Below are 15,487 nucleotides of genomic sequence, written 5' to 3'. Positions count from 1 at the left end.
GGAGATATTGAGATGAAATAAGACGGATAAATCTAATAGTGAGATCACACATTGAGATCAGACATTTTGATCTAGAATATTTTAAACTCTTTAGGAATTTGTAAAGTTTTTTACAACCCTTTGCAATATGAAGACCAAAATTATTGACCTTATCCTTGTCTGAATATCATTCACGCTTATATTTTGGTAAGAATCTCTGAAAAAAATCTTAATGGCATTGATAGAATTTGGAATCTCTGAATCTTAAATTAATATTTGAATGTGTTTTATTGTTTGTATATTTCAAATATTTCATAGTTGTAGCGTGCAGACAGGACTTTTATTTTGGTGTGGTGATGTGATGTCATAAAGCTGCGCCGCACTCCTGCATCTGATGAGATTCCACTGCAGAAAGGTTTGTGTTTTTGACCATTTTAAGTGTTTAAATTAAAGCAACCCGTTCAAACAGTTTATACAATGAAATTAATTAATTTCAGGTTAATGTAACATTGTGTATAACACAGATGAACGTTGTTTTTATGGGTAAAGAGCATTCATGCATGAGTAACTAAATGAGTCTCATTTTGCTCCCTTTATCGTGAATGTTTACAAATTTAGATGCTATATACAAATTTAGTTTGTATGATTTTTGTTCTTTTATTAATTTGTTTAGTTTTGAGTGGTTTTTGTTTAATCAGGTGATTTAAGTCAAGTCACATTTATTTATATAGTGCTTTATACAATGCAGATTGTTTCAAAGTTAGTTTCTGTTCTACAGCAGATCTAGAAGAATATAGCGTCGTAGTCACCTTTATTTATATATAACTTTTTACAATTCAAAGCAGCTTTACTGTGATAATAAAATAATGCAATAAAGTTTGTTTCTACTGTACAGCAGATCTAGAACAATATAAGTTGAGTTCAGTGATGGTTCTTTTTTGATGGTTAAATAAAATGTGTGTGTGTATATATATATATAGCTGCGCTGGAGAAAACGATGTTATTGTCTAGTTCAGTTGTAATATAATGGTGTAAAAACGGGCAGATTAATAATATTGTTGAATATTATAAGTGTCCCTAACTAAGCAAGCCAAAAGCAACAAAGGCAAAGTCCATTAACCCTCACTCTGACTGACTCTCTTACCAGTTCACTGAACTAGAGCTGATTGAGATGCACACAGATATTTAGTGTGGATTTATTTTTCTTTCTGTTAATTATTCTCATCTTAAACAGGACAAACACACAGAAAAACTCCTGGTGAAGTGACTGAGATCCACGTGACACTATTATAAAGATGCCGTTTATTAAAGAGGAGAGTGAAGACTTGAAACAAGAAGATATTGAGGAACAAACAAAGATGGCGTTTATTAAAAAGGAGAACGAAGACATTAAGATTGAAGAAACATTCAGTGTGAAACATGAAGATACTGAAGAACAAACAGGTTAGTTAATTTCTCAAAGCTGAATTAGTCTTATCTGAATTTATTTGATCCTTATTAAAATGTCCAGCTCTACAGAAATTAATGATATTTTTGAAGAATATCAAATGAGTGTACTTATTAAGGTGGTTTTATTTTTTCGGGTCACCCCATGTGGACGGACATGTTGAGATCACGTGACCAGACAAATGCTAATGTTGCCATCCAACCTGAGAAGATCCGACTTATTTGTTATTACGACACACATTAAACTAGGAAAAATAATGCAGAAGAAGCCTTTTACAATTACTTGTGACATTAAACACAAAATCAACTTCTAATTTAAAAACACTGAAAACCATAGGCCTATTGTTTAATTTTACACCAGTATCAAACAAAATCCTTATTTTGTATAAATCAAATACAATGGCTGGGGGTTATTTGGCAAAAAAAAAGAACATTATTTAAAAATGATTTTCCTTTAAACTAACTAGTAACGTATCTGCCATTGCCACTAGTCCTGGACAGGCTCAGACCACAGATTATGGTCGGCTATTTGAAACCCCAATACCAAGGAAGATTACTCACTACAATATGGTGCAAACATGTAACATTTAGGCTGCTTTTGATATCAAGTTTTGCTGGTTAGCTTTGTCCTTGACACAGGGTACAAGATGACCTAAAATCTAAAACATGAAATTTCTGAAGTTGTTTTGTTAAAAATAAATAATGGTAAATTAAATACTAGGAAATGAATATAAAATGGGAAGTATACAAAGACGGTTTACTACAGAAAACTATGCCATGTGTATTTACATAACTGGCAAGATGATTTGAAATGGACAGTTTTGTCAAAGCATTTTTGTCTTCAGCTAATTTTGTACACCGATTTACAAGCGGTTGAAAGATCGGGAATGATAAATCGTGTTCTGCAATGAATGTGCACAAGTGTATCTTCAAGTCATAAACATGGTCAGTGATTGTCGCCGATACGTCATCTCTGGTTGCTGCTCCCGGTAGTCATGTTGTGTGTTGGAGAGCGCGGACATTTTTAAATCTGGGTTTTTAAAATGGCTAATTTAAAGGCAAACGTAAAATGTGCGCATCTGCACGGGCATTCATAATGGTGCGAAGGAGCACTGATTTGTTGTTGTGTTTTTCATTAAGAATAATAGGCTAATTAACTAACCAATAAAGCAATCCGCCCCGAATTGGCGCTAATTTGAAAATGAAACTAAAATACATTTCAAGCAAAAATAATATTCGAAGATCGCTGGGTATTATTCGATTATTATTTGAAAATCGCACCCCTCCCCACATGCGTACACATGCATGAATAGGCTACACACCAGAGCGATGTGTCGTTTAAATATAACTTTATATTATTTAAACATATGAAAGGTATTTTTTTTTAATGTTTTTTTTTTATTTCATCTATGTTGATTATATTAAAAGGGTACCGCATGAGATGAGTAATGGCTCATTTCCACTGAGCAGTACGGTACAGTATGCAATTATTTCCGTTTCCACTGTCAAAAGTTGTGAATGGTACCAAAATGGCGAACCGTACCGTACCACTTTTTTGGTACCCTTCCATTGGGGATACCTAGCACAGTGGTACGGTACTAAAGGGTGGAGCTAGACTCACTGCAGAACGTTGATTGGTTGACAGAGAATCGTCACTTCCGTATGCTACAAGGGGAATGACAACATAAGAAGCGACATTTTTTTAATATAGAGTTGCTTATACAGGCAAATGCCCCGCCCATATTGACTTGCGCAGATTCACCACTTCAACATAGGTTCATTCTATTTTGTTTCAAAAACATTTGCCATTAATTTTCTTCCATATTTTTTGTTAAAGATGGACTGGTCATGGACTGGATTATTTTATAATGTTTCCTAGGGTGCCCTTACAATGTTAGTATGATTTTAACAGCAAAAATTGTCAAAATTAAGAAATAAAAAGCATTTTTCCAAGCCTGATTTTAGCCTCTGATTTGAACGCTCTGTTTTAAGGGGCGTGTCTTTGTGCGATTTCAGTGTAAACGCCCACTGCTGTGTTTGGCTGACATGTTTGCACATGAAATAGCTAGTATTACATGTGGAACTCTCTCTCTAAAACTTTTACTACGTTTTTACTTTTACAGCTATCGAGATTAAGGAATCATGAAAAGTATTGGTTGCAGTGATGAGCATTAAGCTGATGACAGACAGTCTGTTGATCGTGTATGAAAAGATCTTATCATCTTATCATTTCTGCACTTTCACAAATGCTTTAACCAGAGGTGTAAAGTCCAGGGGTCAAAGTAAAAGTCCTGCCATATGTTTATTCCACCCATGAACTCAGCCAGCTGATTTCACTAATTAGTAATATCTCCTGGCTGAAAAACTGTGTTAGCAAAATCCAAGTGATTGGAACATAATACTGAGGAGGACATTTACTTTCTGAACCTGGACTTTACACCTCTGGCTTACACCGTGACCAAATAACAATGCAAACACGATGTAAATACAGTAAGAGCTTCGTTGTACTGTACATTGTAACAGCGTCATGATTTTGTGATGATTTATTTCAACGAGTTTTGGCAAGTGTCCAGATAAACTCATGCTGTTTGATTGACAGCTTGGGCGATTGGAAAGGGAGCGTTCTTTGATAGCTTTCTTTAATTTAATCACAGTTTAAATTTTTTTCATCCTAATAAGAGAAATGATGTGAAGTTGATTTAGTCACTGGCTTGATCATCGATCAGGCATTAGAATAAACATGACTACTTGCATGTTTGTGGCGTTGCTGGCAGATCCATATCGTAAAAGTCTGTTTGCCAAGCCTGCGCCGAAATTTACCAAATAATACACAGTGAAATACACAGAATACAAACAAAAAATGCACTGCTGACACATTCACATAAATAAAAAAAAACACTATCCAAGCATTAGGATCGTTTGGAAGGTAATGGTATTGATCCTGTCATTGTCGACCTTTTCTCGTTCTCATGTCGCTGTTCACTAACGCTCTAGTGGGCGGGGCCAAAGACGCTGTGTTTTAGACGTAGGCGTTGATATTCTTCTGCAAAGGCGGTCTACAGCTGCCCTGTGACGTCACAAGTCTCCACTTTTTAGATCCTGTCGTTTGCTGGCCTTGGTTTCAATAAAAGCAGTTTTTGGAATAACAAGAAAGTTTTGAGTTTTGAAACTTACAGGGTATTTTTATAGTATAACAAACTCTTAACTGTCAAAGGATCAAGGAACATTTGAATTATCATTCTATGACCTAGCCTGGCTAACGTCAGACCTCGTCTCATTGAGACGTGGTCAGGGAACCACATGTTCATTTTCTTGTATTTGAGGCGTGGTTTACGAATGCCCAGAGCCGTTTATTGGGCGCTACGAATGTTTATCAAATGCGCCTGTACGTAGCTCATAGCCAATCGTTTCAATTATACCAGATGATGTATGTAGAGCAACAGAAATTCTGCACTTTTTTCAAAATAAACTTGCGTTCTAAACTACTTAGAACACTATCTAAGTAGGGGTGGGAATCTCTAGGCACCTCACGATTCGATTCGATTACGATTCAGAGGGTAACGATTATCGATTATTAACGATTTTTAAAAAAAATTTTCTACTTGGTACTTTTAAAGCAAAGTATTTATGATGACCCATAACAAACTTACTTCCAATACTTACTATATAAATTTTTATTAATAAAACAAATGGAAGTGATTCCCAACATTGCAAAGAACCAACAGGAAAATAAATGTGTGCCTGTACTAGCAGCGTACTTGTAGTAAATTAATACAAACTTCAGCATATTCTGAATCTCTAGCATTTATTAATAGACTTCTAACCAACATCCTCTTGTTATTTCCAATGAGCAATATAATCCTTCAGACAAAAAACATTTTGCTGTAGCAAATTCACAAGCAGTTTTCGTTCAAAAATATAGAATTATGTACCAGCAGCTCTCATATAATGCTTGTGGACTTACGCATATTCTGAATAATTAGTAACATACAAAGCCGCTCTTATACACAACTAAATAATAAAGAGTTATGACTTGAAATGTTTGCTGTATACCACAATCAAAAACAGCTTATACAAAAAAAAGTGAATGAACATCTGCAGAGAGCACAGTCAAAATGTAACTTTTTGTGACTGGCATTGCACATATTGCAGGGCAGTATAACGTAGGCTACGTATAACAGATCGGTTTACAGCATATTGATGTGAAAACTAAACAATACAGAAAGCAGCTCTCATACAAAAAATACTAAATGGGTAACAATGAAATTGTCAATTTTCCATACGTCAGCTTTTAACGAAGAGGGTGCCGTTCGAATTTGGCACTCAGCCATCATGCGTCTATTATGTGCCCGACTCTGTTATGTGCACGCCACAGACTGTCCGCGCACTGCAGGTCCGCTTTAGAGTTCCGCCTTTTACGTTCTGTCAATATTACATTATTAGAAAAAAAAGTTTTTTTTAGAAAATCGATTTTTGACATTTGTGAATCGATTCAGAATCGTCCACGTTCGCATCGCGATGCATCTAAGAATTGATTTTTTTCCCCCACCCCTATATCTAAGGCTGCATCGAAAGGTAACTTCGCATCTGCTGCCATGTTGGATCCATAGATATAAACAAACTGCTTCGGTGTGTCGCATAGACGTCGTCATCGTCTTGCTGCTCCCTCCCCGTTCTGTGATTGGTCCCCTCGCTGAGGCGAAAATCTGGTCCATGGAATCAATAAAATCGCGCTGCGTGCAAGACAGCATGGGGAAACCCAGGCTATCTATAACCCCTTTCAGACACCTAAATTTACTTTGAAAAAAGCAGGCAGAAAATACAGTTTTGTGTGGATCACCATTCAATCAGATTTTTTTTATTTGCTGGATATAGCAAGTGATGACAAAATAAATACATTAAACGTTGATCAGCATGTTTAGGGACACAATTTATGTGCAAACCAATGAACAACCTAAAGTGATTCAAACAAAGACTTTCTTAACTGCACTAAACATTAAACTTTTCTAACATAAAAACACAAGCATACAGTTTGAGTTTAGTGTAGGAAGGTTTAGACTGAAGCAGAGTAAAAAATAAAAGTGAAGTTATGACAGTATTTGATAATCGGCAAACCAACAGACTTAAGAAATCAACAGTTTCTTCATTCTAACACCTTTGTGAAAAGAGGTAGGTGATACTTAATGTATCAAATAATAAGATAAAGTCTGATACTTGCATGTCTCAAGTAATAAAGGAGTGTCCTAATACAAGTTCTTGAGGCTTCAGTTGACCTTCGCTGACACTATATTGATGAGAAAGAGAACCAGGTTAATACAGGTCTTTGATGATTGAAAAGACAAGGCCGCAGCCTAGCAAAAATTTTCTGGCAAATGTTTCCCCTGAATTCCCAAAAGATCATTTGATCTTGTAATCCGTGATCTTTTTAAGAGTGAAGGCGTGACTCCCTTAGGAGGTGAGTAAGTGAATAAGAAGTTATACTTTCAGAAGGAAAGTTAGTGATCCTTTGTCTTCTAGTGGGTGTTTTGCATAAATTAGATTAGTTGAGGGAAGAACTTTCAATATTCTTATAAGAGTAATAAATAACACAGTTAACAAAATATGTATAGTTTTCTGAATGAGCATGTAAATGCACATTCAGAAAATTAAAATTGCAGCTCATAGATGCTAAATGCTTTACATGTGATATTTTACCTACCGTAAGCAATTCTAAAACATTATTTCAAAAGGGTGTGAATCAATCCATAGGCAAAAACAATAAAAAAGGAAAATCTAAAGATGTGGAACTTGAATATGTTTATCCATTTCTCAAGTGTAGAAATTATGTGTTTTTGCTGCTATGGTAACCAGTACCTGGTTTGGGGTTTACGGAGTTGAAGTCTAACTCGTAGTTTGCTTGTTGGGTGAGGGGTATTGTTAGTCTGGCTGTAACCAGACCAAGCTCAATCTTTTAAGATTGAACATTAGTCTGGGGAGTCTGCTCTGTATTTTCTACTGCAAAAGAGGCGTGATCAACGGGCATAGTTCAAATGACTCTGTAGGCAATTGGATAGTCCTTCAACCAATCAGACCAACAATCTGGGTGACGTACTTTGAGCGACACAAAAACTCCAGGTAGGAAACGTGTCAACAAATGTGTTTGTTTGGAGCACTGATCAGCGGTTTGCAGAAGCAGCAATGGCATAGAGCGATTTTTGCAGGTTGTGCAAAAAAAACAAACATAAAAGTGAGTGGTATTTACACCCACTCGAGTGATTTGTTTGCTAAACTAAATAAGCCATTGAACATCGTCAAGAGGTTAAAAGGAATTGGATTGACGGTCAAGCGAGAGCCAAAAGCGAGCCAAGTGGATAAGCCACTTTGTGATTGGTCCCCGCAGATTTGTAACAGAAGCAGGATACAAAAATGTACAGGTTTCCAGCCTGAGCTGCAAGGCGAAATCAAATCGCCGGCAGATCTGGCTGGGTTTATCCAGTCTAGGGTATTGTGGATTATTTATCAGATATAGTAAATAATTGTGTGTCTAATATGTCTCAGCCACTACACATTTAACACCTTTTTCAAGTGGGTATAGGATCTAGTTGTATGTTGGTTTTAATGCTTTACATGTTTTAATGTCTGTTGCTTTGTGCCATTTAAACTGGGGTTAACTTTTATTTGTCTCATTTGCCTTAGACCTGATGGCGCTGAAAGAGGAGAATCAAGTACTGCATGAAATGGAAGAGAAAGATCAATATGAGAATCTTCATGGTTTCACAACTGAAGAAAAATCTTTTAGTTGCTCACAGACTGAAAAGACTTCATCACAAGAAAAAGCTCAAAAGACAGAAACTAAAAGTTGTTTCACCTGCCAACACTGTGGAGACAGATTCACTCGAAAAGGAAGCCTTAATAGTCACATGAGCATTCACAATAAAGAGAAGGGTTACACCTGCTATCATTGTGGAAAGAGTTTTGATCAACTTCATGACCTTAAAGTCCACATGGAAGATCACAAGGGAAATAAGCCATGCATCTGCCCACAGTGTGGAAAGAGATTCAGACAAAAAGGATACCTTAATAACCACATGGGGATTCACAATAAAGGGCAGCATTACCCCTGCCAACTTTGTGGAAAGAGTTTCAGTCAGCATAAAAACCTTGAAGTCCACATGGAAGTTCACATGGGAAAGAAGCCATACGCCTGCCAACAGTGTGGAAAACGATTCAACCGAAAAGGAAACCTTAAAAACCACGTGAGCATTCACACCAAAGAGAAGCCTTACACCTGCAAACAACGTGGAAAGAGTTTTGCTCAACATGGAAACCTCAAAGTCCACATGAGATCTCACTCTGGAGAGAAACCCTACACATGCCCTCAGTGTAGAAAGAGTTTCAGTCAACATGGAAGCCTTGAAGTCCACATGAAAGTTCACACTGCAGAGAACCCTTATACCTGCAAACAATGTGGAAAGAGTTTTGATCAACATGGAGACCTTAAAGTCCACATGAGATCTCACTCTGGAGAGAAACCCTACAAATGCCCTCTGTGTGGAAAGAGTTTCAGTCAACATGGAAACCTTGATGTCCACATGAGAGTTCATACTGGAGAGAAGCCTTTCACTTGCAAACAGTGTGGTAAGTGTTTCAACCGAAAAGGAAACCTTGACATGCACATGGTAGTTCACACTGGAGAGAGCCCTTACACCTGTGATGAGTGTGGAATAAGTTTTACTATGAAAGGAAACTTTAAAAGGCACATGGTGATTCACACTGGAGAGAAGCCTTTCACCTGCCAACAGTGTGGACAAAGTTTCAACCGAAAAGGAAACTTTAACATGCACTTGAAAACTCACACTCGAGAAAGTCGTTCATATAGGATCTCTGTGGAAAGAGTTTCAGATATAAAGTAACCTTCAAGTATGAGCAAACACTCATTAGATAATTTTTTTTTTATGTCATCAGTGTGGAATGAGTTTCAGACTGAAAAACGTCAGGTTCATGTTGTGGATGTGACGGAATATTTTCCAACCGGTTAATCAGCCAGTATCAACGTTTGGGGCTCTTAAATAGCTAATTTCAAAAGAACGTAAAATGCTTACGTCCGCACTAGCATTCTTAACGGTGATGTACTCATGGCAAAAGTTATTTTCCGGTCTTTGCTTAGTGGCAGCAGACTTGGTGAATACCCCAGTGGCTTTTAAATGAATATGTAAATTTGTACATTTTCCGTTCAGTAACAAAATAAATGCGGTGAGAAAACTGTGCTGTGGATACTTGTGCTGTTGTGAGGGATTCTATTCAGGGGGTTGAATAAATTTGAGACTGCAGAAGTCATTAAGAAATCAGAAAACCTTAGTTAAGATAAAATTATTTGTTCGAGTACCGTTTTGTCAAGCATAAAAAGATTCTGAGGTGTGGCAATCTTAACTTTTTTTATTGAATTCCCTAATTTCCTAAGTCATCTTGAATGTTGTTAAATACAACTTGAAATTTGAGAGCATCATAGAAGACTTTATAAATTGGTGTTGATTCCCTAATATTTAGTTTGAAGTCACCATTATGGTGATCGATGTTCACTGGTTTGGCACTTGGAACTTTATTTATATTAACAGTTTTCTTCCTGTTAGTGTAACAATTAACTTATTTGTTCTTATTTATTGTTGCAGTCATGGTCAGCTTTCATTTAAGTTGCTTGACACCAAGGCTGTAGGACATGGACATGTGTCCTGGAGACCCACTGTCCTGTTAAATTTAGATCCAACTCATCTGGCTGCAATTTTCAAAACATCCTGAAACCCTTGATTTTCTTGTTCAGCTGTGTTTGTGTTTATAAAACCTGGTAAATAAATGGTAAAATTTGTCCGTCCAGCCCAGGTTTACATAGAACATAATGGAAAAGCAGTGCAGAAAATACATTCTGTATGACCGGGTTGGTTACTGTTTTGACTTAACCAAGATCTTCTTGACACTGAGCTTCTCTATTTCTCCAATGTTTCATATGAACAACATAGCAGCGCCACATCAAGTGAGTTAAACTGGATAGTCATTGTTGCGTTTTAATGATTTTGTTATCCTTCCAATGCACCGTTTTTGTGTTTGAATGCAGATTTTTTTTATTTGATGAATATTTGAAATTGCATTTTTATTTTGCCATTCCATTGATTGTGTGAAACCTCCAGATAAAGGGCAAGTTTGCACAAGCCACCTAGTTTTATAGGCAATTAAAAAGGAATATTTCAAAATGGAAACCGTTTTTGCGCATTTACAGGTCACCTGAAGTGTATACTAATAAATACATATATAAACGTAAATACAAATTTTGGTTAAGAAAATGTCACCATAGATTCCAGTTAACGCCATTAAGACCTTCAATGAAGATCGTACTTTGTTACTAACGTAACCTCGGTTCCCTCGGTCACTTCGTATTGCATAGCTATACATAGCTCCTTTTCTCAGATTATTGGTTATCAGATTAAGTCTTTTTGTAAAACGCATTGCAGCTGCACAGCTAGCACAGTGAGTGTCTGGCTCACTCATTGGCTGTGCTGCGGAAACTGCATATCCAATGGCGAGGCGCCTCTGACGTGTGCTCCAATGAGCTATCAGCGCGCCGATGCATGTCAGAGACCTCCAAGATGGGCGTGGCTACGTCTATAATAGCGTCCGAAATCGCCATTTTAGCTGGTTTTAAATCGACTGAAGGTCCGTGGAGAGGTCTCGATGGTATGGAAGGAGGTCTGGAGGGGTTCATCCTCCTGGCTCCTTTTAGAAGAAATCTGTGTTTACTTAAGAAATCAGTCAGACGGCGGGCCGCGGGAGTGGAAGGGGGGTCGAGCGGGATTCTTTATTGGTGTCGATTTTCAAGCTCTTTTTAATGATAGGCCTTACGTATCTGTCAATCATCCTGCATGTACAGAGGCGGCACCAGATTTTTGCGGTGAAAAATCGTACCAGCGTACTTTGAGGTCAAAATGCGTACAGGTTGGCAGGTCTACCACTGGATGTTCAACATGGCACCTCATGGCAAAGAACTCTCTAAGGATTTGAAAATTAGAATTGTTGCTCTCCACAAAGATGGCCTAGGCTATAAGAAGATTGGTTACACCCTGAAACTGAGTTACAGTACAGGCCAGGGTCATACAGAGGTTTTCCAAGACGGGTTCCACTCGTAACAGGCCTCGCAAGGGTCAATCTAAGAAGTTGAGTCCTTGTGCTGTGCGTCAGGTGCAGAGGCTGGCTTCAAAAAACAGACGCACAAGGGCTGCCAGCATTGCTTTAGAGGTTGCAGAAGTGGAAGGTCAGCTTGTTAGTGCTCAGGCCATACACCGCACAATGCAGTAAGTTGGTTTGCATGGCCGTCGTCCAAGAAGGAAGCCTCTTCTGAAGCTGGCTCACAAGAAAGCCCTGAAAGCAACCTATCCAAACGCATGAATTACTGGAACCATGTCCTGTGGTCTGATGAGATAAACTTTAAAAAGATAAAAAAGTTTGGCTCAGATGGTGTGAAGCATGTGTGATGACGCCCTGGTGAGGAGTACCAAGAAAATTGTGTCTTGCCTACAGTCAAGCATGGTGTTGGTAGCATCATGGTCTGCGGCTGCATGAGTGCTGCTGGTACTGGGGAGCTGCGCTTCATTGAGGGAAACATGGACTCCAACATGTACTGTGACATTCTGAAGCTGAACATGGTGCCCTCCTTTCAGAAACTGGGCCGAACGGCATGATAATGACCCCAAACACACCGCCAAGATGACAACTGCCTTGCTGAGGAAGCTGAAGGGGAAGGAGATGGAGTGGCCAAGTATGTCTCCAGACCTGAACCCTATAGAGCACCTGTGGTGATCCTCAAGCGGAAGGTGGAGAAGTGCCACATGATGTCATTGTCATTATTATGTCATTACACTTTGGACACAGTTTTGACATGTTCATTTATGGTGTACTCACTTTTGTTGCCAGCTATTTTGACAATAATGGCTGTATGTTGAGTTATTTTCATAGGACATTAAATATATACTGATATACAAGCAGCACATTGATTACTCTAAAATATATCCAAGTTTAATTTCTATAGTACTGTCCCTTGAGAAGATATACTAAAATGTTTGCTGAAATGTGTGGGGTGTACTCACTTTTGTTAGATACTGTATATCCTACAGGTTTTTTTTCCTTACTGGCTGAATGTTTTGTGCCCAAGATTTAACTAGATTGTTTTAAACATTTATGAATACATTTCTGTCTGGTTTTGTTTTGCAACTGTAGAACATATTATGGTTATTAGAAGAACATTAAAACATTACAATCTAAAAAAAAGAAGAAAAAAAAGTTAAAATCACAAATTAAAAATGAGTAATAACAAAATCATAGACTAAATTTTAACTGGTAAGATTAATAATTGGCCTATATAGCCAACATTTGAATTACTCCATTATAATAGTCCCTTAACAGTTATAGCTATCATAAAAAGACTTGTAGGTTTCAAATTCTAAGTAGTATGTGCTTTATTATGTCTTTCAATTCAAACACATTTAACACAATTATACAAATGGACATTTCATTTAAATACATATTTCCCCCCAATACTTATTCCTTATTTTTCCTTCTACTTTTTTCTTTTTGTGATAATTCCCACCAAACACTTAAAAAACACCTAATTAGAAAAATAACAAGTAGTAAGACAATTTTACATATGAAAAAAAAAGTCTTATAATGACATATAATTCCTAATAAGTTGTTCAAGTAATATTATTTAAATATACATCAAAAATTATATTAAATAAGTAAATAAAAAATAATAATAAATAACTCTATGTATACTTTTGTTCTTAATTTCATGTTATCCTCTCCATAGTGTACTTCAGAAACTAAATCTAACCAATCATTTAAAATTGGGGATTTTTGCTATCTACTAAATATTTTATTGCTTAAAGGGGTCATCGGATGCCCATTTTCCACAAGTTGGTATGATTCTTTAGGGTCTTCATGTAAAGTTTGTAACATACTTTGGTAAAACAACAACCTTTTTACCTCCTCAAAAACAGCTTTGTTCACAGAGACCCATTTCGGTGCATGTCTCTTTAACTGCTCACCCATAATTTAATGACGACATATTGCTCAGAAAATCAAAACGGGTTGATTATTGACAGTGTTTAGGCTTTTTGAGGATTAAAAAAAAAAGGAGTGATTGGAAAATGTTTTTTTTTTTTTCATTGTGTGGTGGTTGTGTCCACACACTGCAAAGACACAGTTATATGCAAACACCATATAAAAGTGAATTTTGCATCCGATGACCAAGCTGTCATTCTCAGTATTCTAATTTAAATAAGTATTAAATCATCTTTATTAAGTAACATAGGTCTATTTTTTTCTTATTATTTTACAAGTATAAAATAGCCTATTTGAGCGTAATGAGCTATAAGTTCACCACAACTTATTCAACGTCCTAAATATACATTATAGTTAGAAGATATTTCTGTTATAAAATATCGCATATTAATTTTCCAAGAAAAATGTATGTTTTAGTATTATCGCGTTCCTATTTGGCTCGCATCAGTGCTCATTCAATGTGAAGTTTAACAGCAAAATGGTAATATTTGCATGACTTTTACATTTATAATAAATACATTTACAGATGTATTATATACCTGTGAAATGTACGTTTTGCACAAAGAAAAACTCCATGTCTCAAACACATAAAACAGCACAAAATATACGCTGTTTGCTTTGGTGAATCGATTTGATCTATGATCGACCTCTAGGACTGCTTAAGAAATGTGTGTGCATGCAATTATCCAGACTAGATAAACCTGGATCAAATTAGTGGGGTTGCGTGAACTTCAATTACCTTTTATGAAACTGTTTTAGTCCCAATTTATTTGTTTGGTTCATTCAAGTCAGGTGTTGGAGTTTAATCCCTGCTTTACTTAGCTTATTTTATGGAACAGCTCTCTTGTCATGAGTAATTCAAATTCAAACTAAAAAAAAAAAGGGTGTTATGTCACTATGACACTGCCTGTCGTAACTGTTTGTAATCATTCTCATGACTATTAATGTTGCGATGGACATCTTCATTTTATATTTAACATTCTTTCCAAATAATAATACACTTCTTTAAAGGTAACTGAAACCAAATGCACAAAACACACTTCTGTTTTTAATATAAACGCTGTTAAAAAATTTCCGAATGGGTTGTATATGTTGAAAACAGTTATTTTTTACATTATTTAATAGTTTGTCATGAGTGCGGTGAGGCTGAGCACATGGTTAGCATTGGTGCTTCACGATTAGCATGACAGCCCGCCATATGAAATGAATGATGAATGGTCAAAATAGCGATGCAGTTTAAATCAATGAGTTGTTGTTTCAGAGTTATGAATTATCTTCAATTTACATATTTGGTCATTTAAGCCCCCTGTGATGTCTGATTACTGCAAGTTATGTTACATTTGGCTAAGTGAATTTCGTATGTGTCTTAACCCATTTAATCCCAATTTTTTCCCCAGAGATGACATTTGTATGGTATTTACAAGGTTATTAAACAATACCATCCTGTATATTGGGCCTAATTGATTTGTCCCGTACGTGACCTCCCTTGCCCTGTTTATTGGCTGCTACGCTGATCTAACCACTGACTGATACAACAGCAGCAATGTTGATCACTACACGTGAGAAGGATCACCAACACCGGTCATCATCCAATCATAGCCCCCCTCACGCGCATCAGACCATGAATAACAAACTCTAAATTTAAAATTACTGTTTGATTTGATCAGAATCCTCTGCCGTCTGGTTGCTCCTGTTTCGAGCCAGACTCGCGCTAACGGCAAATCCGTTTCACTGTCTGCGTTTTGAATTCGGCAAGTCAGTTTTGGCAAATGCAAATAACATGATTACTGTTCATGAGTCCAACATCCAGCCATGCAAGAAAACATGCAATCTACCTGAGGGAATAACATGCTGATGTGATTTGCTGCTCAATAATCAGGTCCGATTATTATCAGTTTAAAACTGTTTTTTTTTTTTTTTTTTCAGGATTATTTGATGAATAGAAAGTTCAAAAGAGATTTATCTGAAATAGGAAGCT

At 36.7% G+C, this 15,487-nt stretch overlaps 1 protein-coding gene across 2 annotated transcripts in view; it reads left to right on the top strand.

The window, feature by feature from the left end:
* The first annotated feature begins 222 nt into the window (after positions 1–222).
* Positions 223–15,487, top strand: part of LOC311081977 (uncharacterized protein) — a 70,270-nt gene continuing 55,005 nt past the window's right edge. The window contains exons 1-3 of one of the 2 annotated variants that reach the window (XM_084112725.1): positions 223–394; positions 1,214–1,422; positions 8,101–9,042. In XM_084112725.1, the coding sequence (XP_083968851.1) occupies positions 1,275–1,422; positions 8,101–9,042 (1,090 nt within the window). In that variant the 5' untranslated portion in view covers positions 223–394; positions 1,214–1,274. Of the gene's footprint in view, positions 395–1,213; positions 1,423–8,100; positions 13,023–15,487 lie in introns of those variants that run through there. The other variant, XM_084112723.1, reaches the window with a different exon arrangement.

The sequence above is a fragment of the Abramis brama genome (assembly GCF_963993115.1).
Source record: "Abramis brama genome assembly, chromosome: 4".
NCBI classification, from domain to species: Eukaryota; Metazoa; Chordata; class Actinopteri; order Cypriniformes; family Leuciscidae; genus Abramis; species Abramis brama.
The sequence above is the reverse complement of the archived record's forward strand: the minus strand, read 5'-3'. Positions and strand labels throughout refer to the sequence as shown.